This window comes from Triplophysa dalaica, chromosome 7 (assembly GCF_015846415.1).
Source record: "Triplophysa dalaica isolate WHDGS20190420 chromosome 7, ASM1584641v1, whole genome shotgun sequence".
NCBI classification, from domain to species: Eukaryota; Metazoa; Chordata; class Actinopteri; order Cypriniformes; family Nemacheilidae; genus Triplophysa; species Triplophysa dalaica.
In genome coordinates this window covers 19,123,048-19,147,168 of record NC_079548.1, presented here as the reverse complement: position 1 = coordinate 19,147,168, position 24,121 = coordinate 19,123,048, and the positions used below count along the sequence as shown (strand labels likewise).

The window sequence follows — 24,121 nt, the reverse complement described above, 5'->3', positions numbered from 1 at the left end:
AAAATACTAATATCGGGGATCTTCCATAAAGGATTTCAGCAAGTTTTTTTATTTATTCTTCAACTCAACTCAACTTTATTTATATAGCGCTTTTTACAATTTTCATTGTTACAAAGCAGCTGTACATGAGACACATTGAATACAAGTATGAATTCTAAATTCTAAAGCAGCCCCCCCAGCCAGGCAGATAGTGCAAAACAATATGCAAACGGTGGTGAGGAACCCAAAACTCAAACCTCAGCGGAACCCAGGCCCAACCAGGGGATTCCAGTTCCCCTCTGGCAAAAGCTGCTGCCTCTGCACAGGCTCAACAGTGCTTGCACAACAAGGCTTAATAAAATGATAAAAATTAAGGATTTTAGATTATCATTAACAATCTGATAGCATTTGAAATGTTGTAGGAAAAACAAAGTTGTCGCGTCCTTTATCCAGCTCTATCCTCTTAGCTCTTGTCAGGTCACCGCTTCCCATTCTCAGCTCTGCCATCAGGTCTGGGCATGAACTGCATCCTGCGGTAACCTTGGAACAAAGAGACAAGACTGGCTGAGAGTAGAGTACTGTTCTGCACTCTTTGATGCAACAAGTACATCATTTGTTGTTGGATGTGTTCCTGGTTCCGGTTGATCTAAATAATGCAGCCTAAATCCTCTGAGGATTAATATTATGGAGGTGTAGTGTATGCAAGATTAAAAAGATGAGTCTTTAGTCTAGATTTAAACTGAGAGAGTGTGTCTGCTTCCCGGACCGTGCAGGGAAGAATATTCCAAAGTTTAGGCGCTAGATAAGAAAAGGATCTACCACCTGCACCTGATTTTGAAATTCTAGGTATTACCAACTGACAGGACGCCTGAGAGCGTAATGTACGTGGAGGTCTGTAATACAATAGAAGTTCATTCAAATATTGCGGCGCTAGACCATGTAGGGCTTTATAGGTAATAAGCAAGATCTTAAAGTTAATGCGATGCTTTATAGGTAACCAGTGCAAGGTTGACAGAACCGCGGTTATATGCTCATACTTTTTTGTACGTGTAAGAACTCGAGCTGCCGCGTTTTGAACCAGTTGCAGTTTTTGTAATAGGCCCGCAGGGCAACCACCTAGAAGAGCATTACAGTAATCTAGTCTTGATGTCATGAATGCATGAATTAATTTCTCTGCATCTGACAGTGACAGCATATGACGTAATTTGGATATATTCTTAAAATGGAAAAATGCAATTTTACAGGTGTTGGCAACATGGCTTTCAAATGACAGAGTACTGTCGAATACAACGCCAAGATTCTTAGCTGATGACGAGGATTTTATGGGGCATCCGTCAATCGTTAAGCAGTATTCTTGGTTGTTACGCATAGCAGTTTTCGGTCCAGTAAGTAACACTTCTGTTTTGTCCGAGTTTAGTAGTAAAACATTGTTACTCATCCACATTTTTAAGTCAACTATGCAATCCTTTATTCGATCGAACTGCTGGGTTTTATGAGGCTTCGAGGAAATATAAAGTTGAGTATCATCAGCATAACAGTGAAAGCTAATTCCATTTCGCTTTATTATATCTCCTAGAGGTAGCATGTATAATGCGAAGAGCAGAGGCCCCAAGACTGAGCCCTGTGGTACACCGTACTGGACTTGTGATTTGCGGGACACCTCATTGTTTATTGCTACAAATTGAAAACATTCAGATAAATAAGACTTAAACCATTTCAATGCTATTCCGTTAATGCCGACGTAATTTTCGAGTCTATGTAGAAGTATGCTGTGGTCAATGGTGTCAAATGCAGCACTGAGGTCTAGCAGCACCAATAATGAAATACAGCCACGGTCAGACGCTAAAAGCAGATCATTAGAAATTCCCTTAGGATCATTGGGTTAACTTTCACACAATACACTCTGGTTTGTACATTAGATTTGAGCTCTGCTCTTACATTTTTTTTCAGATCGTTACCAACATGGCTGAATACATACGATCAACAGGGACAACTGAATTTTCCTATGTTCTCATGCTGGCAGAAAACGAGTGCTTTCAGGCCTTTGTTATACTAAATGGAGAAGCACTTGAGCAAAAAACATTGCTGGCAGCAGTAGATGTTTGCTTTAAAGATTTCTACATCTTCGATATCAATTACTCCAAACAGTGCTCCCCCGTCTGGCAGTTTCTACAGACTGTGGTCTTTGGACTCCTTGGAGATGAAATTCCATCAAGAAGAATTCTACATGCTTTTATATCTGCTGCTAAAGAATAGTTATTGTTATATGAACAGCTTTGCAGGTGCAACTTATATTGTTTTAAGTTCTTACTGTGACCCTTTCTCCAGGAAAAACTGAATGCAGTTTGTTATTTTGACTGAATATTATCTGATTCTGACATTGTGCAGAGGTGCATAAAGTGTTAAACACGTTCTGAGAATGTTTTAATGCCAATGTTTTTACTATGAATTTTTCGGTGACAATTTCTCTCTTAGGAAAACAGAATTTATGTAGTATGTTTCTTTGGATGGATGTTTACTGATTCTGACATGCTGATGTGCATAAAGTGTAAAACAAGTTAAGAGAAAGTTTAAAAGCCAATGATTTTACACTACAATTGACTTTACGGTGACAATTTCTCTAGTAGGAAATGTAGAATTAATGCAGTTTGTTATTTTTGCAGAATGTTAAGTAAATGCAAGTTAAGAAACTGAATGCCTGATTTGCTGAAGAATTGGATTGATTAGCTCTTCCCTTGATTGTTCTATAATTTAAAGGTTCATATAAATAATTACGAAAATGTGTGCTTATTTTTAAAAGCCGGTAATGCATGTGTACAATAAACAATTTGTCTGGATTAAGCATTGTGTGATGTATAAAATACATATAGGACTAAATAAAATATAAACGGAATTTGAAATTGCAACCCCCACACCAATGTGGTTCAACAAACAAATAGACCTCATTTTGTTATCCTTTTCCCCCCTAGAACGTGCAAAATGCATTGCATAATCACGGTAAAGGAAGTCCTATCTATAGTTCTATAGAAAAGATTACACATTGCACTAAAAATAATTAAAACATTTTACACAACATACGATTTGCACATCGCGTTAAAACAATAAGCCTTAACAATAAGGAGTCATGCATCTTTCATTTTGCTCAGTGGTAAAAGCATGGCGCTAACAAGGTCGTGGGTTCCATTGCAGGGGATTGCACATACTTAGAAAAAATTGTATAGGATAATGCAATGTAAGTCGGTTTGGATATAAACGTCTGCCAAAGGATAACCATGAATAAGGTGACATATCAGCACCTTACAGACGGAAAGCGACTCGTAAATATCACTTCACTGCTTTAACACGTGAAATCGTGTTAGGTGTTTTTTTGGAGAAACGCTCGTGACAATGACAATCAATCGCAAAATTGCGAAAGTGCTATAATCCATCTTTATCGGAAAAAGCAGTCCTCTGCATTTTTGTTCATTTTAAAATATATCTGGTTTGTTTGAACGTGGTTCAAGAAATAGAGGTCAGTATGTTGCAAGGATGCTTGCTTAAGTTCAGAACCATTTGGAACTGACAGCTCTAGTAAATAATAACGATAGACCTGCAACAACCATTAATTGCTTTATCCTAAAATAACCTTATAGCTTTTGGAGCTTTATTTTAGTTTTTTTTACAACTGTTCTTGAATGTTGTGTACTGTGTACAAATTCCCATATGTATTTACACCACGTAGGCTACTTTTTCCAATTTAACCTTTAGAAAAAAAATGGTTGGTTTAAAATAAATGTTCAAGTTTAATTTTATTGATCAAATTTGAGTTTTAAATAATATAGTTGTTATGTCATTTATGTGTAATTTATCTAATTAATTATTCGTGTATACGCATACAACTTTTATTTTTATTAATAATAATTAGCTATGCTGATAAAATGATTTTTTTAAATGAGTGGTTATTTTATATGCTGAAAAGGCCTAAACTTATAGAATTTGGAGCTTTATTTTTTATTTTCTTGATGGTTCTTTACAACTATTCTTGAATGTTGTGGATAGCCTACAAAAAACGGTCTTATGTATTTACACCTATTTACCACGTAGGCTACTTTTTTAATTGAACCTTTAGCATATACGGTTAAGTCTGAAATGGATATTCAAGTGTAATTTAATTTATCAAATTATTTATTCGCGTATACGCATACAAATATATTATATTTTATTATTAATTAATAATTATTATGACACATGCTATATGCTGATAAAATGATTTGTTTTTCAAAACTATTGGTTATTTTATATGCTGAAAAGGCCCAGACCATAGATAAATAAAAACAGAAAATATGTAACATTGATTTAATCTTTATTAATACGTTTGATGCCTTGAAACATCACTGATGCATTGATTGGTTCCTTGTTTATCTTCTCGAGAACTTCAGAAGTATTTGCTGGTGAGAGCGGCCACGACGACAGACAGGAATTTCTGCCAAGTGGCCTGAACCTCAGGGCTGAAAGCGGATCCGAATTTGGTCGCAACGACAATGCTTAGGCAATCGGCCAACAGCTGTGGGAATCAGAATTATGTGCACTTGTTAGGCAACATCCGTCGAAAAAGAATAACTATTTGCAAAATAAAACGTAACTTACCCTGAAGTTGTCGGGATCAACGTTGAGTTTATCATAATGCATTTTGCTTAGTTTGGCGTAAAGGCCTTTGATGTCATCCATGTTCTTTACGGCCTTGTCCAGCGCACCGAGCACAGTTTTGCCATGTTCAGACACTTTAGGATTGCCCAGGACTGCACCTGCACTGGATAGGTCTCCAAAGGAGGCGAAATACCTCTGAGTCCAGGGATACACGATCAGCAACCTTTTACAAACAATAAATCAAACAATGAAACGTCTCCAAAAGTCATTTTTAAAATGTATAATCATCAATATAAGATCACATTAGCCTACCTTGCCAAAGCCTGGGGGCCGATTTCATCAATGCTAATTTTGCCCCAGACATCAGCAACAATCTTGCGTTCGGCAGCTGACCACTCCACCATTGTGATTTGCGTTTATTTGCTTTTTTCAACAAGTATGACTGCTCAAGACAAATGAAGTCGGCGCGCAGAGATCATATTTATACTTGCGCTCTCCGCCCAACATCACACGCTGCATGATTGGTTACTTCGTACTTGGATCCGATTCTAGTTAATTTTACAATTGTTTACAGACTGTTCAGTTAGATTTGTTACAAACATTTAAAACATCACAAAGCGAATATAATTTAAAAAAATCTAAATCACGAATGTAGATCCTTTAAATTTATGTATTGTTATTGCTTTGTCTACTAATTTTCGACAGATCTTCACGTCGTGATTTAAGTAATCCCAAGCTCCACTAAACACAAATATGTAATTTATTGCATTGCGTTGTAAGTCACCCATTCTTTGTGATGCACATAATGAAAAAAGGTAATTATTGATTGTCATTGAAGTCATTTGGTAATAATTTGACTCAATTGACCAGTTTTGAGATCTAAGTGATGGACAATAATCAATACGTGAGTTGTCGATTGTTTTATGTGAAATGTATTATACCATTATATAATTATATATTAAAATTCTCAATAATACGTTTAACGTTTGATTGGAGTTTTAGTTGAATCAATGCCAGCACGTTTTTATCTAGAAGTTCAGACCCGTTCCTCCCTTCTCAAAATGTTCTTAATTTGGTATATATCGATAACGATTTAAATGTTCAGTTCCTGAAAATTTCGCACACCCTTACGTGTAATTTGCTGTCCTCAGATGACCCTGGTGGATTTTAAACAAGAAGAGCTATATTAATTTATTTGATTGTGGGATATCAAATACAAGTAACATTTTATCTTTTTTATTCCACTCAAGATGCAATAATTATTTTGACACGATGTTGCATCAACATGGCTCTAGTTTATAGATTCGTGCATTACTTTATTTAGTAATAAAAATATAGTAATTAACATTTTCTTCTTGATTAAGTACAATTTTCCTTGTTATAATTAATATAAAGAATTTATAATTATTGAATAATGACATTCAAAAGTAATCTTTGGCTTACGTTTTTAGGGTGGAGCTGGTTGTGGTGTTGGGTGTGGCACAAAGCGTGTTATAAAAAGACCAGCTCTCTCACAATTAAACGCATCTGCTCCTAATACATACGTGGAAAGAATTGAGAAATGAGTTTGACAGCTAAGGACAAAGCCGTGGTCAAGGCCTTCTGGGGTAAAATCTCTGGTAAAGCCGACACCATTGGCCAAGAAGCTCTTGTAAGGTAAGTGCTCTTCTTTGCAGTGACTTTTAAACCACCAACAAATCAAAGCAGAATCGATTTTTTTTGCCAAAATGCATAACAGTAAAACAAATTAATTTCTTTCCTAGAATGCTTCTCGTCTACCCTCAGACCAAAATATATTTTACTCATTGGCCTGACACCTCTTCTAACTCTCCCAGTCTGAAGAAGCACGGCAAAACAGTGATGGGAGCCATCACTGATGCTGTGGGTAAAATGGATGATCTTGTTGGTGGATTGAGCAAACTGAGCGATATGCATGCCACTCAGCTTCGCATAGATCCTGGAAACTTCAGGGTACGAAACTAAGCCAATGACTTTTGCTTAATTAGTTCTGTAACCTACATAGGTTTTTACCAAAGCAATTCCAATTAGTGAGCACTGCTAATAAATGTTAAGAAAAAACTGGGTTGTACTTCATTCAAAGTATTAAATGGATATGTTTTTTTTTAGATTTTGTCTCATAACATCCTCGTGGCTCTTGCTGTTAATTTCCCTGTTGACTTCACTGCCGAGGTGCACGTGTCCGTTGACAAGTTCCTGTCGGCTGTATCTGCTGGCCTTGCTGATAAATACAGATAAGCAACCATTCATCATTCAGCAACCATCTTGTCTGCAAACAGAGGCACTTATAAAGAATCTGTCTAATAATAATATGACAGACGCAGTTAATAAAATCCCTTATAATTGAAAACGTCTCTTCTTTGTGTTTATTTGGACGAATAAGTTCCGCATTCTACTGTTGTCTTTATTAGACAAAAAACAACAACTATGAAGTTAAAACGACTAGCGACTCACATTTCAGCACCTCATGTATGGACAGCTGCTCACCTTAAACAATAGTATTGGGCCAGTGCCAGAGTTCAAGTGTGTATTCACACTGCCTGAATAACATTTCTAAATTTAAATCTTTATGTTTATATCTTCTTTATTAATATTTCTTAATTACAATACAATTGTTTGTGTTAACTAATGCATGAACTAATGGCAATAAAATGTGCTGCACTTTACATATAGTAAGTAACACTTCTGTTTTGTCCGAGTTTAGTAGTAAAACATTGTTACTCATCCACATTTTTAAGTCAACTATGCAATCCTTTATTCGATCGAACTGCTGGGTTTTATGAGGCTTCGAGGAAATATAAAGTTGAGTATCATCAGCATAACAGTGAAAGCTAATTCCATTTCGCTTTATTATATCTCCTAGAGGTAGCATGTATAATGCGAAGAGCAGAGGCCCCAAGACTGAGCCCTGTGGTACACCGTACTGGACTTGTGATTTGCGGGACACCTCATTGTTTATTGCTACAAATTGAAAACATTCAGATAAATAAGACTTAAACCATTTCAATGCTATTCCGTTAATGCCGACGTAATTTTCGAGTCTATGTAGAAGTATGCTGTGGTCAATGGTGTCAAATGCAGCACTGAGGTCTAGCAGCACCAATAATGAAATACAGCCACGGTCAGACGCTAAAAGCAGATCATTAGAAATTCCCTTAGGATCATTGGGTTAACTTTCACACAATACACTCTGGTTTGTACATTAGATTTGAGCTCTGCTCTTACATTTTTTTTCAGATCGTTACCAACATGGCTGAATACATACGATCAACAGGGACAACTGAATTTTCCTATGTTCTCATGCTGGCAGAAAACGAGTGCTTTCAGGCCTTTGTTATACTAAATGGAGAAGCACTTGAGCAAAAAACATTGCTGGCAGCAGTAGATGTTTGCTTTAAAGATTTCTACATCTTCGATATCAATTACTCCAAACAGTGCTCCCCCGTCTGGCAGTTTCTACAGACTGTGGTCTTTGGACTCCTTGGAGATGAAATTCCATCAAGAAGAATTCTACATGCTTTTATATCTGCTGCTAAAGAATAGTTATTGTTATATGAACAGCTTTGCAGGTGCAACTTATATTGTTTTAAGTTCTTACTGTGACCCTTTCTCCAGGAAAAACTGAATGCAGTTTGTTATTTTGACTGAATATTATCTGATTCTGACATTGTGCAGAGGTGCATAAAGTGTTAAACACGTTCTGAGAATGTTTTAATGCCAATGTTTTTACTATGAATTTTTCGGTGACAATTTCTCTCTTAGGAAAACAGAATTTATGTAGTATGTTTCTTTGGATGGATGTTTACTGATTCTGACATGCTGATGTGCATAAAGTGTAAAACAAGTTAAGAGAAAGTTTAAAAGCCAATGATTTTACACTACAATTGACTTTACGGTGACAATTTCTCTAGTAGGAAATGTAGAATTAATGCAGTTTGTTATTTTTGCAGAATGTTAAGTAAATGCAAGTTAAGAAACTGAATGCCTGATTTGCTGAAGAATTGGATTGATTAGCTCTTCCCTTGATTGTTCTATAATTTAAAGGTTCATATAAATAATTACGAAAATGTGTGCTTATTTTTAAAAGCCGGTAATGCATGTGTACAATAAACAATTTGTCTGGATTAAGCATTGTGTGATGTATAAAATACATATAGGACTAAATAAAATATAAACGGAATTTGAAATTGCAACCCCCACACCAATGTGGTTCAACAAACAAATAGACCTCATTTTGTTATCCTTTTCCCCCCTAGAACGTGCAAAATGCATTGCATAATCACGGTAAAGGAAGTCCTATCTATAGTTCTATAGAAAAGATTACACATTGCACTAAAAATAATTAAAACATTTTACACAACATACGATTTGCACATCGCGTTAAAACAATAAGCCTTAACAATAAGGAGTCATGCATCTTTCATTTTGCTCAGTGGTAAAAGCATGGCGCTAACAAGGTCGTGGGTTCCATTGCAGGGGATTGCACATACTTAGAAAAAATTGTATAGGATAATGCAATGTAAGTCGGTTTGGATATAAACGTCTGCCAAAGGATAACCATGAATAAGGTGACATATCAGCACCTTACAGACGGAAAGCGACTCGTAAATATCACTTCACTGCTTTAACACGTGAAATCGTGTTAGGTGTTTTTTTGGAGAAACGCTCGTGACAATGACAATCAATCGCAAAATTGCGAAAGTGCTATAATCCATCTTTATCGGAAAAAGCAGTCCTCTGCATTTTTGTTCATTTTAAAATATATCTGGTTTGTTTGAACGTGGTTCAAGAAATAGAGGTCAGTATGTTGCAAGGATGCTTGCTTAAGTTCAGAACCATTTGGAACTGACAGCTCTAGTAAATAATAACGATAGACCTGCAACAACCATTAATTGCTTTATCCTAAAATAACCTTATAGCTTTTGGAGCTTTATTTTAGTTTTTTTTACAACTGTTCTTGAATGTTGTGTACTGTGTACAAATTCCCATATGTATTTACACCACGTAGGCTACTTTTTCCAATTTAACCTTTAGAAAAAAAATGGTTGGTTTAAAATAAATGTTCAAGTTTAATTTTATTGATCAAATTTGAGTTTTAAATAATATAGTTGTTATGTCATTTATGTGTAATTTATCTAATTAATTATTCGTGTATACGCATACAACTTTTATTTTTATTAATAATAATTAGCTATGCTGATAAAATGATTTTTTTAAATGAGTGGTTATTTTATATGCTGAAAAGGCCTAAACTTATAGAATTTGGAGCTTTATTTTTTATTTTCTTGATGGTTCTTTACAACTATTCTTGAATGTTGTGGATAGCCTACAAAAAACGGTCTTATGTATTTACACCTATTTACCACGTAGGCTACTTTTTTAATTGAACCTTTAGCATATACGGTTAAGTCTGAAATGGATATTCAAGTGTAATTTAATTTATCAAATTATTTATTCGCGTATACGCATACAAATATATTATATTTTATTATTAATTAATAATTATTATGACACATGCTATATGCTGATAAAATGATTTGTTTTTCAAAACTATTGGTTATTTTATATGCTGAAAAGGCCCAGACCATAGATAAATAAAAACAGAAAATATGTAACATTGATTTAATCTTTATTAATACGTTTGATGCCTTGAAACATCACTGATGCATTGATTGGTTCCTTGTTTATCTTCTCGAGAACTTCAGAAGTATTTGCTGGTGAGAGCGGCCACGACGACAGACAGGAATTTCTGCCAAGTGGCCTGAACCTCAGGGCTGAAAGCGGATCCGAATTTGGTCGCAACGACAATGCTTAGGCAATCGGCCAACAGCTGTGGGAATCAGAATTATGTGCACTTGTTAGGCAACATCCGTCGAAAAAGAATAACTATTTGCAAAATAAAACGTAACTTACCCTGAAGTTGTCGGGATCAACGTTGAGTTTATCATAATGCATTTTGCTTAGTTTGGCGTAAAGGCCTTTGATGTCATCCATGTTCTTTACGGCCTTGTCCAGCGCACCGAGCACAGTTTTGCCATGTTCAGACACTTTAGGATTGCCCAGGACTGCACCTGCACTGGATAGGTCTCCAAAGGAGGCGAAATACCTCTGAGTCCAGGGATACACGATCAGCAACCTTTTACAAACAATAAATCAAACAATGAAACGTCTCCAAAAGTCATTTTTAAAATGTATAATCATCAATATAAGATCACATTAGCCTACCTTGCCAAAGCCTGGGGGCCGATTTCATCAATGCTAATTTTGCCCCAGACATCAGCAACAATCTTGCGTTCGGCAGCTGACCACTCCACCATTGTGATTTGCGTTTATTTGCTTTTTTCAACAAGTATGACTGCTCAAGACAAATGAAGTCGGCGCGCAGAGATCATATTTATACTTGCGCTCTCCGCCCAACATCACACGCTGCATGATTGGTTACTTCGTACTTGGATCCGATTCTAGTTAATTTTACAATTGTTTACAGACTGTTCAGTTAGATTTGTTACAAACATTTAAAACATCACAAAGCGAATATAATTTAAAAAAATCTAAATCACGAATGTAGATCCTTTAAATTTATGTATTGTTATTGCTTTGTCTACTAATTTTCGACAGATCTTCACGTCGTGATTTAAGTAATCCCAAGCTCCACTAAACACAAATATGTAATTTATTGCATTGCGTTGTAAGTCACCCATTCTTTGTGATGCACATAATGAAAAAAGGTAATTATTGATTGTCATTGAAGTCATTTGGTAATAATTTGACTCAATTGACCAGTTTTGAGATCTAAGTGATGGACAATAATCAATACGTGAGTTGTCGATTGTTTTATGTGAAATGTATTATACCATTATATAATTATATATTAAAATTCTCAATAATACGTTTAACGTTTGATTGGAGTTTTAGTTGAATCAATGCCAGCACGTTTTTATCTAGAAGTTCAGACCCGTTCCTCCCTTCTCAAAATGTTCTTAATTTGGTATATATCGATAACGATTTAAATGTTCAGTTCCTGAAAATTTCGCACACCCTTACGTGTAATTTGCTGTCCTCAGATGACCCTGGTGGATTTTAAACAAGAAGAGCTATATTAATTTATTTGATTGTGGGATATCAAATACAAGTAACATTTTATCTTTTTTATTCCACTCAAGATGCAATAATTATTTTGACACGATGTTGCATCAACATGGCTCTAGTTTATAGATTCGTGCATTACTTTATTTAGTAATAAAAATATAGTAATTAACATTTTCTTCTTGATTAAGTACAATTTTCCTTGTTATAATTAATATAAAGAATTTATAATTATTGAATAATGACATTCAAAAGTAATCTTTGGCTTACGTTTTTAGGGTGGAGCTGGTTGTGGTGTTGGGTGTGGCACAAAGCGTGTTATAAAAAGACCAGCTCTCTCACAATTAAACGCATCTGCTCCTAATACATACGTGGAAAGAATTGAGAAATGAGTTTGACAGCTAAGGACAAAGCCGTGGTCAAGGCCTTCTGGGGTAAAATCTCTGGTAAAGCCGACACCATTGGCCAAGAAGCTCTTGTAAGGTAAGTGCTCTTCTTTGCAGTGACTTTTAAACCACCAACAAATCAAAGCAGAATCGATTTTTTTTGCCAAAATGCATAACAGTAAAACAAATTAATTTCTTTCCTAGAATGCTTCTCGTCTACCCTCAGACCAAAATATATTTTACTCATTGGCCTGACACCTCTTCTAACTCTCCCAGTCTGAAGAAGCACGGCAAAACAGTGATGGGAGCCATCACTGATGCTGTGGGTAAAATGGATGATCTTGTTGGTGGATTGAGCAAACTGAGCGATATGCATGCCACTCAGCTTCGCATAGATCCTGGAAACTTCAGGGTACGAAACTAAGCCAATGACTTTTGCTTAATTAGTTCTGTAACCTACATAGGTTTTTACCAAAGCAATTCCAATTAGTGAGCACTGCTAATAAATGTTAAGAAAAAACTGGGTTGTACTTCATTCAAAGTATTAAATGGATATGTTTTTTTTTAGATTTTGTCTCATAACATCCTCGTGGCTCTTGCTGTTAATTTCCCTGTTGACTTCACTGCCGAGGTGCACGTGTCCGTTGACAAGTTCCTGTCGGCTGTATCTGCTGGCCTTGCTGATAAATACAGATAAGCAACCATTCATCATTCAGCAACCATCTTGTCTGCAAACAGAGGCACTTATAAAGAATCTGTCTAATAATAATATGACAGACGCAGTTAATAAAATCCCTTATAATTGAAAACGTCTCTTCTTTGTGTTTATTTGGACGAATAAGTTCCGCATTCTACTGTTGTCTTTATTAGACAAAAAACAACAACTATGAAGTTAAAACGACTAGCGACTCACATTTCAGCACCTCATGTATGGACAGCTGCTCACCTTAAACAATAGTATTGGGCCAGTGCCAGAGTTCAAGTGTGTATTCACACTGCCTGAATAACATTTCTAAATTTAAATCTTTATGTTTATATCTTCTTTATTAATATTTCTTAATTACAATACAATTGTTTGTGTTAACTAATGCATGAACTAATGGCAATAAAATGTGCTGCACTTTACATCCAACTATCAAATCATAATATCTAAATCGTAACACCTGGAATTACAAGTTTTCCCCCATAAGCTTAGCCCTAAATACTCATCTGAGGATATTGTTTATTCAGAGGTGAAATAACTTGCACACTTATTTTTCCAAGAGTAGGAAAAAGTTGGGACAGACTCTTAAGGAATCCATGATGTAACTCAGTCAGAAATTTTCCTGTGTTTTTATTGCTTTTGGAGCATGAACATATACACATATACTGTATATTTATTTTAAGGTTTTCAGTTATCCACTTTTTTGGACAATCTGCTTTGAAGGCCTCTCTGTGGGCTTATAGGCACCCTTAGGTGCATGGAGCTCTGAAAAAAAATGTGTCTCCATACATCCCCTCGATGGGCCCAGTCTAGCAACCTGCCATCCATTACCTTTGGTTTAGGGGGTGATCTAAGCCATGGAAGCTTGGCTTTTATTAAACATTTATGTAAATTGCCATTTAAAACTCACAGGATCATATGAAACATGATGATTCAGAAAGTTTATAAACCACACATTTTTCCAAGTGATCACATGTTTTTGGACATGTGAAATACAAGTGGCTTTTCTGTAAGGGCCTGATCACTTGGGATTGTACACATTAGGGGCTCATGGCATTGTATACTCAAGAAGTATGCCGCTAGACCAATCTAAAAACAACATTTGAAAGATGTGACAGTAATATACAGTTGAAAGAAAAAGTATGTGAACCCTTTGGGCTTACTTGGATTTTTTCATAAATTGGTCAAAAAATGTGTTCTGATCTTCGTCTAAGTCACAACAATAGAGAAACACAGTCTGCTTAAACTAATACCGCACAAACATTATACGTTTTCATGTTTTTATTGAACACAACATGTAAACATTCATCTGCATCCCTGATGGTATGGGGGAGCATCTACTATGGCGCCATCATTGCTGAAAGGTTTTAAAGCAACGTTCACACAGATGATGTCTTGCTCATGGAAGGCCTTGCATATTTCAGCAAGACAATAGAAGAGTCCAGGGGCTAAACTGGACCACTTGCATTCAAGACCTTACATCAATTTAAAATGTTTGGTCCATCATGAAACAAGCAAGAACACCCAGAACTGTTGAGCCGCTAGAATCCATATCAGACACAAAAGGGGTGACATTCTTCTTCCAAATCTCAGACAATTGGTCTCTTCAGTTTCCCGACTTATACAGACTGTTGAAGAGGAGATGCTACACAGTAATCAACCCAAAATATTGATGCCTTCTAAACTCAAAATTACCACATTTTCTCCTTAATTGCAGATTTTCCCTGTCACAAATGTAATATATTTGATGTACTATTTAATGGTAAATAATGTATGGGATTAAGATATCTGGACATCATTGCATTATGTTTTTATACAGCATCCCATTTTTTTAGCAACCGGGTTCAGTAAATTAATTTACCCTAAAATTATATATTATAGTAATTAAAATAAGTTTATTCCAATTAATCATTTTGAGTTTAACTGTTTTTCGCATTTTGTATACTCAACTAAACAGTTAACGATTTAATCAATTTAACGTTTTGAGGTAGTAGGTTTTCTCTAGTTAATTCAATTATCTTTCTCATAGGGTGTACAGTGGCTTCAGAAAACTAGGCATGTCTATTGATTATATTAATCCAAGTATTGTGACAGGTGTTATTTGAGATATTATTCACTATCAAATCAATTAAATTAAACAGGAATACACCTTAAAAACATACATAATTTATTAACAATGAATTTATTTCTTCTGCTCAACACAAAATATATTTTAATATAATATTGAAAATACTTATTTCCACATGTACTCATTCAATGTTGCATTGCCTTTTGTACACAGTGAAAAGAAAAGTTAAAATGACCAAAAATATATGTTTTTTTTGTCTTTAAGCACTCAAGGCCCTACGCGGAAGTTTGACTTATTTAAGTGTTTCAAAAGTGGATAGCTATGGCTTAGTTAATAGCTATTCAATTTCTCTGACAATTCAAAATAAGTTTACAGTAGGGCCAGTGTATTTTCTTTCTTACACATTTTATGGGTGCTGACAAAATGTTAATTTTACCCATGTTTTACCACTGTTCAATTGATACATAAGCTATAAAGTATTTATCATAAGAACAACATATTGTTCTTATGAGAACAAACAAAATTATTCTTTGGCATTTAAGGAATCTTTCAGTTAAGTTTATTTTATAAAAATGTAATAAAAAAACCAATTAAGATGAATAAAAGCATGATTTTACTGTAATCAAGTCACACAATAGGAATATGTTAGGTTTAGATGCAATTTTAGCTAGTGTCGGTGACCTCTGACTTTCTAGGCGTTTACAATTACTTCAGACAGCACTCGTAGATCTACTACAATTTTGCATGTAGGCCTACTTCTTATCCTGTTAAGATGTTTTCGGGAAACCCAGCACTGAAGGAATGAATTTACCAAACATGGAGAAACTTTGCTGGCGACCCAATAAAATGAAACATTATCCCTCTCCGTCACACCATTCTTTTGAAAAGGGTAAATCTATACAATTGAAAGAAAGGGAGGAAGCTGTGGGCTACTTATTATTTAATATCGGCAAGTTCACCTTTTCCTTAAAATGCACTTACTTATGTGTTGCTGTCCGTTTGTTTAGTACAGAATCAATGATTGTGCTGCGAAGTAATGATTAATTAATGATGTGCAAGTGATCATATTGTTAATGTTGTTTTATTATGACACATTCCGTTTGGAGAATAATTTCTGGGTCAACTTTTCTATAAACTAGTTAGGACTCATCGCATTGTGCATTATGTTTAGCAGGAACAAACAAACTCAAATCATTCGAACATAAACATTAACATATAAGAGTATGTCAGGTGGTGAGGTGTATGTCACTACAGGTAAAATTATGTATATAAATTATCAGGGCCTTCAATTTATTCACGTATGGCCTTCTAGGCAATGTGTGTTATGTGAACAGCATGACTGCCTGAACACCTTGACTGTAAACCATCAATGTGTCCTTGTTCACATAATCATTGGTAATCATGTAATCAGTGATTGGTCCGTTGCTATTCTCTGTTTACATGACATCCCTAGGCTCTGTCATTCTTAAACATGGCTTTTTCTATCACTGCATTGCGGATGATACACAACTACCTGTCTTTTTGGCCAGACGATCCGACTGTTTCATCATACATCTCAGCTTGCCTAGCCGACATCTCGCTCTGGATGAATGGCCATCACCTGCAGCTGAACTTTACAAAAACAGAATTTCTCGTAATCCCGGTCGACATAAAGACTCATCACAGCCTCTCCCTTCAACTGGGCTAATCAACCATCACATCTTCCATAAAGGCAAGAAACCTGAGAGTGGTGATCGATGATCAGCTTTACTTCACAGATCAAGTTGCCAGAACTGTCTGGTCCTGTAGATTCATCCTCTACAATATTAGGAAAAGCAGACCCTTCCTATCAGAGCATGCTACGCAAGTCCTAGTACACGCTCTTGTCCTGTCCAGACTGGACTACTACAATGCGCTACTAGGTGGACTTCCAGATTGCACAACCAAACCTCTGCAGATTATCCAGAATCCTGCTGTAAGAGTTATCTTTAATCAACCGAATAGAGCATACGACACACCGACAAAAACGTCTGCTAAATGACTAAATGTAAATACATGTAGGCCTGCTTGTATCCCTAAGGAGTTAAATGTTTTGTAATGTAAATGTGCACAATATTCAATAAATTATACACAATTTCTCACTCATCTCTCCCTCTCCCAATCTAATGTCTGTGCTTTTATGCCCACGACCATCATCAGCCTCAGCGGCAGCCACTGAGCCAAGCCATGAGCTAATGAAGGTCCGGCTGCTGCAAATATCTGTGTTATTTCAACACATTTTACAGCGTCTGCCTGGAGGGAAAAAAATATATTTTTTCTCTTAATATCATCTCCATGATCGTTCAACTGTTTTGAAGCTCGCAGCACATGCAAAGCTACAAGCTCACGAAGAGCGGGGTTTAGGCTGGCCAAATGTCATTTGAAAAATAGCCAATGGGCTGCTGATTACGTGTCTCAGGGGTCTATAGTGGATCTTTCTTTGACGAATCCATTGCCCCCCAGAAAGTCATACGCCGCAAATGCTTTATGATTTAAAAAATATATGAGATGTTTCGCCCCAATAAATACGTTGACCCACCGGGAGCATGCCCGGTCTGCCAGATGGCCAGTCCGCCCTTTTATATATAATATTTTAACAGCTAATTTTGCCTGTGGATACAGTGTGTAAAGAAAGATCTGATGACGACTGGGGAATGAAAGCCCCCTTTCATAATTTTTGAGCTGTTACACGTGTTGAGATATGCATAATGATCATATGAATGTGATAATAATGATGTTAATGTATTTACTAATTGTATGTGATAACGAAACCTGAGAGCAACATGCCTCAAAAAAGTATTAGTGTGAAAAAGCAATAAACCCCAGGAATCTGTTTACTTGCAGCGAATATATAACAGCGGCATGACAAGGTTTCAGAACACATGATAAATATTTGGTAGAAATTAATTGATATAAACGCAATTATTCCTCAAAGCATTGTTCTTGAACTTCACTGAATACGCAGAAGAGTAATAGACTATTGCTTTCACATGTGCGTTTCAATTGACAACTGGTTCGAACGCGGCTCAATCATATAATCAGCAACCGAAACTATCAAAAAAGAAACTATCCATTTGTCATCTTCCTTGTATTTTGTAATAAAAATAACAACAACATTGAAATGCTTTTAACATTGTTTTATTTGTTTGATTGTTTTAAAAGATTTCGATCCTTATGATGTATCTGCTCCGTGCGATCTTCTGCAGTGCATCATTTGGGATGACACTCTAGTGGTACTGTCTGCACAGGGCGGACACGCACACAGAGAGAAACTTCTGCCAGGCTTCTTGGACATCAGCATTGAAAACTTGGGGTCCGAGCTTCATGGCCGCGAAAACGGTGATGCAATCGCTGAGAAGCTGCAAAAATACAAAACTATTAGTTGATTTTCTAAGATGAAATGTATACCACAACTCTAACTGTCGTAGACACCACTGGTCATTATCTTAAATTCTTAAATACGTCAATAATATATATATATATATATATATACATAATAGTACAACGCAAACTGCCATGGATACCACTAAATTTGTAGATTATCTTGCGCTGACATTATCTTAACATCGTCGACTACGAGTATGACACAGTTTACCTTAAAATTGTCTGGATCCACATGCAGTCTCTCAGAGTGCATCACGCTCAGCGGGGCATAGGTGGCCTTGATGTTGTCCATGTTCTTTATGGCTCTCTCCAGACCCCCCATCACGGTTCTACCGTGAGCTGCCACCTTGGGGTTACCCATGATTGCAGCAGGGCTTGACAGGTTGCCGAAGGTGGAGAAATATCTCTGAGTCCAGGGATAGACGATCACACACCTGAAATGCAAAGAATCATTAACAACGGAAACAATTAAACCGCGCATTTGATATCATAAAAGCCTTTCTGATGGAGCAGTACCTGGCCAGGGCCACGGGTCCGGCATCATCACCGAGTTTTCCCCACACAAGAGCGATGTTACTGCGCTCAGCATCTGACCACTCAACCATGTTGACACTTTCGGATTTCCACAGGTACTTGTTTAAAGCAGTCCAGCAGGAATCACTTGTAAATAATTAGGAAATCGGAGCACAATTTATTAAAAAATGATGTCTCCGCCCATTATAAAATACGAAGTCTTATTGGATGAATTCTTTGATATCTTTTAATGATGCGCACATGTCTGGAACTGCTGATGAGATTGCGAAAATAGTTAAAGTTGTTTTTAAGCGTTTGGAATTTTTACTTTATGTTTTGATCAGACCATTTTCTCCAGATTCTATTAAACAAATCATCATGCAAATACTTTTCCCTCTGATGCAATTAAATGTGACCCTGGAGAACAAAACCAATCGTATGGTTCAATTTTTCGAAATTGAACCATAAACTGAAAGCTGAATAAATACGATTGCTATTGATGTTTGAGTTGTACGAATTGACAATATCTGGCTGAGATTCATCCGTTTAAAACTCAGGAATCTGAGAGTGCAAAAAATGAAAATATGGAAGAAATTGCCTTTGAGGTTATTAATGAGGGGCACTGAGGAAGGCCATCCACTCTCTAAAAAAAAGTTTTTATATATTTAAGGACATTTTCAAAATATCTTCATGGAACGTGTTCTTTACTTAATATCCTAATGACGTTTGGCATAAAATAAAAATTGATAATTTTGAACCATACAATGTATGTTTGTCTTTTACTTAACATGTTCCCGTGCTACTTAAGTTGTGTGATCCAGGGTCACAAATATCCCATGTGTTAATATTTCATGCCTTTCCAGAATTATGAAAATGGTTTATTCCATTCATCTCTGTCTAAAGCACAACATGTCATTAAAGGTTCAAAGATGTAATCCAATCCAAAATAAACTAAAACAAGAAGACTATACTCTACTAGATTATTATATATAACTTAATTTTATTATCGGTTTTAAATAATGCATTCTTTCAATCAATTAATCCAATTAATGATTTGTAATGTAATTTAGATTTTTTTGGGTAGTTGCACATTTATAAATTTATTAAGAATAGCATTTGTTGCTTTTTAGGTTATGTTGTTGCTTATCTTTCAACCTTACATTTTTAAATACAACTTTCACATTCAAAATGTTAAAAATACAAATTATTATTGTCATCATCCAGAATGCATGTTAGTCATTTCTTTATAAAAACGGATCGTTGTAAAAACGCCCAACCAAAATATACTTGGCCAGCCAAGTATTTAGAATGAGAATATTTTTCTTATCTTAATTAAACAAGAAGCACGAAATTGGAACGTTTGCCAAGTTGGGTTTGGACATCAACAGTAATGTGTTAAGAGGTGTGGTTTGTAAAGATTACCTGGGTGTGTCCTTCTCTAGTTTTATATAAAAAGTGGGACAAATTACTCTGTACGACAAAATCTTTTTCTAAATTCTAACTTGAGAAACTTGAGAAAAAGAAAACGCAGCGATGAGTCTCAGTGACAAGGACAAGGCTGTCGTAAAGGCCCTCTGGGGCAAGATCGGCTCCCGGACCGATGAAATCGGTGCTGAAGCTCTCGGCAGGTAATACTGACCAATTGTCTTCGTATGGTTGAAATTACTTATCTAGGAAAATCTATATACCAACAATGCTATCAGAAATCATATGGTTATATGGTGACTTTTTGATAAGTATAATGTAATTTAATTGTATACTTTAAACTGCTGTGTTTTTTAATTTTTCTGTGATTCATATGTGTGAATGCAGGCTTACTTATTTTCTGTTTATTTGTTTTCATCAGAATGCTCACCGTATACCCCCAGACCAAGACCTACTTCGCTCACTGGGCTGATCTGAGCCCTGGCTCTGCTCCTGTGAAGAAGCACGGCAAGACAATCATGAATGCGGTCAATGATGCCGTGACAAAGATTGACGATCTGGTTGGAGGTCTGGCAGCTCTCAGCGAACTGCATGCATTCAAGCTGCGTATTGATCCAGCCAACTTCAAGGTAGGTGCAACACAATCACTTCATATGATCACTGCAAAATAAAACCTCTTCATTGACATGCAAATCATGTTTCTATCTCCTGTGGTTTTTAGATCCTTGCACACAACATCATAGTGGTCATTGGCATGCTCTTCCCTGGAGACTTCTCCCCAGAGGTTCACGTGTCAGTTGACAAGTTTTTCCAGAATTTGGCCCTGGCTCTTGCTGAGAAATACCGCTAAACGTCCAATGGGGAGTTCTTATCAACAGGCGACACTTTATAGCACATTATCTCTCACCAACTTGTGCCTGATGCCTGAATAAAATGTCTTAATAAAAAGTACAGAACTGGATGATTCATTTGTGTTTTATTTTATTCATACCTAATCGAGTGTTTGCTTGTAAATGAATAAATAGGAATGATTAAAAAGCCATTCTTCACTGTGTCATTCAATTAAAGGTATACCCATGACCCAACTAACCTTTGTAAAACACAAAACCCTTTCTCAGTATATGGGAAAATACAGCACCTTTGTAACATTGCATTGTACACAATGTCTTTACATTTTGAGAATGAGGCATTTTTTTTCAAGTTGATTTAGTACAAAATAATATTCTTGCATTAACTGGAACATTAAACACCAAAGTTGTGTGATGCTATAGACAGTTATGGGCTATATTTCTACACAAACGAATTTAATGGTTCCGCATAAATGAATGATCTTTATTAAAATTTTTGGATAAAAGATTTAACTTTTATTTTAATCAATTTTTGAAGCTTTCACTGAATAGGCCTATTTCTTCCTATTTTCGTATAAGCACATGCGAGACAGAGCTCCACATATGAGGTGCTGATTTCTCATTTTGGAGCCAAACTTTTCATTTGGCCTGTACTTAGACAGCATGGAACTGAACCTGACCTTTGTGCACTGTGATCATTTTCACAAAGAGTATTTGTTCAGCTAAAAGTATATTTCAAGAATAAAAAACCAGCAACAAACACTGTCAGAAAAAAATCGCTGGAGTGGTATGCTTAAAGGGATAGGTTCAGCCAAATTGAACATTCAGTAATGAATTACTCAACCTTTAGTTGTTCCAAACGTGGATACATTTCTTTGTTCTGTTGAACAGAACGAAATGTATTTAGAAAAATGTTAGCAACTGAGATGTCTGGGGCACCATTGCCCAACATAGAATGGAAAATTAAAATAGTCAAAGGTGCCCCAGAACAGTTTGTTTTCCAAAATTATTCCAAATGTCTCATTTTGTGTTCAACAAAAAATATATTATATTTTTTCTATTATGACATGATGCCCCAGAAATCTTTGCTAAAATTCCTTTTTGTGCCTACAGGTATACAACACATAAACTTTTGGCACCTTATGGTACCATACGTGGTGACATTTAACAACTACCTACTTCTACAAATCACCTTAGAAAGTTACAATGCGCCTACAATAAGTGTTATATTTAGATTTAAAGGGATACTTCATTCAAAAATGAAAATTCTGTGAACATTTGCTCACCCTCAGATTGTACCAAACCTGTAACCCAATAAGACAGCTATTTAGTTCTGCTGAACACTAGTCCTTCAATACCTGTCCAATTGAGGACTAATCTATTCTTCGTCAGACGTCTATTAGATTTTCACAGACAGCCCAAATTTTGCCTTGTTTAGGACTTGTCAGGGCTGTGTCTGGAGAGCTATTTCACGTCTTTGGGTCACAAAATTGTTTGCTTACTTCCAATACCAAAATAATTTGTATGATATTCCATCGTGTAGGCCCCAGCAAGCTATTTTGCATGTAAAAGACGTCTAATAGCCGTCCAAACATAGCCCGGACGTCTAGGCTAAAACAAGCAAAATTTGGGCTGTCAGTGAAAATCGAATATATGTCTAACCATAGACCAAAAATAGTCTAGTCATCAATTAGACAGCTATTAGACGACTACATGTACAGTATAAAGCCGAAGAATAGACTGGTCATCAAGATATTAAGCTTTTACTAAGTTAAAGATCAATTTAACAACTTAGACATGTTAAGATGATACAAAATTATAAAGTTTAAAAAAATGAAGAATAAAACACATTAAAGAAAATGGTAAATGACAAAACATAATACATTTATAAATGAAAATTTAAATGCAATAAACAAATATTACAATAAAAAGATATCGAACAAGTTGTGTAAAATGTTTTTTAATTTATGTTTCTATGTTAAGATTACTTAAATAACCACCACCCTGCTCTCCCTGGTACTTGTTTGAAATGCCGTCCTATTGCGTTCATTAGGTCAAACTCTGTTTTTGACATCATAATCTTTACTTTACAATAAACAATAATTATGACAAAGTCATTGTTCACTGTACATCATTTGTCGTATGCACAATATGCTGTAAGTGTTCTATTTTGTTTATCTGTTGTTGTGCTTTGTTAAGAGTATGCTGGTACAGTAAGTTGCAATAAAACAAGGCCCGGTTTCAAAGGCAAGGCTTAGCTTGAGCCAGGACTAGGCCTGAAATAAATGAGTATATTTAAGTCGCTTTTATAATTAAATGCATTAGAAAAACACTTCTGGTGCTCATCATGAGACAAAACAATGGCAGTGACAAGATATTTCGGAGCATGTTATTTTCATTTAAGACAGCTCAAGTCTTTTCTGCAATTCTGGCACTCATGTCGTGTTTTTCAAATTTTGATTTCCATTTTGTAAAGAACTGAATGGTTTGAGGCCAAAGTACATTTATAATCTTCTGCTACGTTACAAAGCATCCAAACCATGTCGATTTAAAGAGTCGTCGATATTTTTGGATTTCATGACGAATTATAAAATGTTCCACATGAATCATGTTTACACTCTTGAATCGTTTAAGGCCAAAAAGAAACACTGGTGTTTCAGTAGACGAGCACGTAAATTAAGTTAGCATTTAAAGCTAACTACAACGTGGCTTATACTCTCACACTGTTATCCGCTTAAATGTTACGGTTACTACACATAATAACAAATAATGAAGATTTGCTGCTAGTTGCTTACGAGTATGTGATTGCTTATAGAGTAGGGAAAGACAATGGAAATGCGGATGCTCTCAGCCAATTTCCTATTCCAGAGAATCACAAGGAAACAGACAAGCAGGAACACATCTTCATGTTAGATAGAGAGGTGAGCTCAAGTACAACATCATAGCACATCAAGCACTGGAATACGACGGATCCTGTCCTCCCTAGACTTTGTGAGTATCTACTAAAAGTTGACTTTGCACCTTACAAAAAAAGACAATAGGAGCTGAGTGTACAAGGTGGATGTGT

At 35.9% G+C, this 24,121-nt stretch overlaps 6 protein-coding genes across 6 annotated transcripts; 3 read left to right on the top strand and 3 right to left on the bottom strand.

Annotated features, from left to right (window-relative positions):
* Positions 1-4,304: 4,304 nt before the first annotated feature.
* LOC130425821 (hemoglobin cathodic subunit beta-like) lies at positions 4,305-5,075 on the bottom strand. The gene is made up of 3 exons (XM_056752226.1): positions 4,918-5,075; positions 4,606-4,828; positions 4,305-4,522 (listed from the first exon to the last, which is right to left on the bottom strand). The coding sequence occupies exons 1-3, from the start codon at positions 5,007-5,009 to the stop codon at positions 4,394-4,396; spliced, it is 444 nt and encodes a 147-aa protein (XP_056608204.1). The 5' UTR covers positions 5,010-5,075; the 3' UTR covers positions 4,305-4,393.
* Positions 5,076-6,102: 1,027 nt separating this feature from the next.
* Positions 6,103-6,973, top strand: LOC130425822 (hemoglobin cathodic subunit alpha-like). The gene is made up of 3 exons (XM_056752227.1): positions 6,103-6,261; positions 6,369-6,576; positions 6,733-6,973. The coding sequence occupies exons 1-3, from the start codon at positions 6,167-6,169 to the stop codon at positions 6,859-6,861; spliced, it is 432 nt and encodes a 143-aa protein (XP_056608205.1). The 5' UTR covers positions 6,103-6,166; the 3' UTR covers positions 6,862-6,973.
* Positions 6,974-10,235: 3,262 nt separating this feature from the next.
* Positions 10,236-11,006, bottom strand: LOC130425952 (hemoglobin cathodic subunit beta-like). Its single transcript, XM_056752421.1, has 3 exons — positions 10,849-11,006; positions 10,537-10,759; positions 10,236-10,453 (listed from the first exon to the last, which is right to left on the bottom strand). The coding sequence occupies exons 1-3, from the start codon at positions 10,938-10,940 to the stop codon at positions 10,325-10,327; spliced, it is 444 nt and encodes a 147-aa protein (XP_056608399.1). The 5' UTR covers positions 10,941-11,006; the 3' UTR covers positions 10,236-10,324.
* Positions 11,007-12,033: 1,027 nt separating this feature from the next.
* On the top strand, positions 12,034-12,904 carry LOC130425953 (hemoglobin cathodic subunit alpha-like). Its single transcript, XM_056752423.1, has 3 exons — positions 12,034-12,192; positions 12,300-12,507; positions 12,664-12,904. The coding sequence occupies exons 1-3, from the start codon at positions 12,098-12,100 to the stop codon at positions 12,790-12,792; spliced, it is 432 nt and encodes a 143-aa protein (XP_056608401.1). The 5' UTR covers positions 12,034-12,097; the 3' UTR covers positions 12,793-12,904.
* Positions 12,905-18,006: 5,102 nt separating this feature from the next.
* On the bottom strand, positions 18,007-18,942 carry hbba1 (hemoglobin, beta adult 1). The gene is made up of 3 exons (XM_056753630.1): positions 18,785-18,942; positions 18,480-18,702; positions 18,007-18,243 (listed from the first exon to the last, which is right to left on the bottom strand). Exons 1-3 carry the CDS (start codon positions 18,871-18,873, stop codon positions 18,112-18,114), a joined length of 444 nt encoding a protein of 147 aa, XP_056609608.1. The 5' UTR covers positions 18,874-18,942; the 3' UTR covers positions 18,007-18,111.
* A 1,307-nt stretch (positions 18,943-20,249) lies between these two features.
* On the top strand, positions 20,250-21,167 carry si:ch211-5k11.8 (Hemoglobin subunit alpha-like). The gene is made up of 3 exons (XM_056753717.1): positions 20,250-20,409; positions 20,628-20,835; positions 20,928-21,167. Exons 1-3 carry the CDS (start codon positions 20,315-20,317, stop codon positions 21,054-21,056), a joined length of 432 nt encoding a protein of 143 aa, XP_056609695.1. The 5' UTR covers positions 20,250-20,314; the 3' UTR covers positions 21,057-21,167.
* Positions 21,168-24,121: the final 2,954 nt, after the last annotated feature.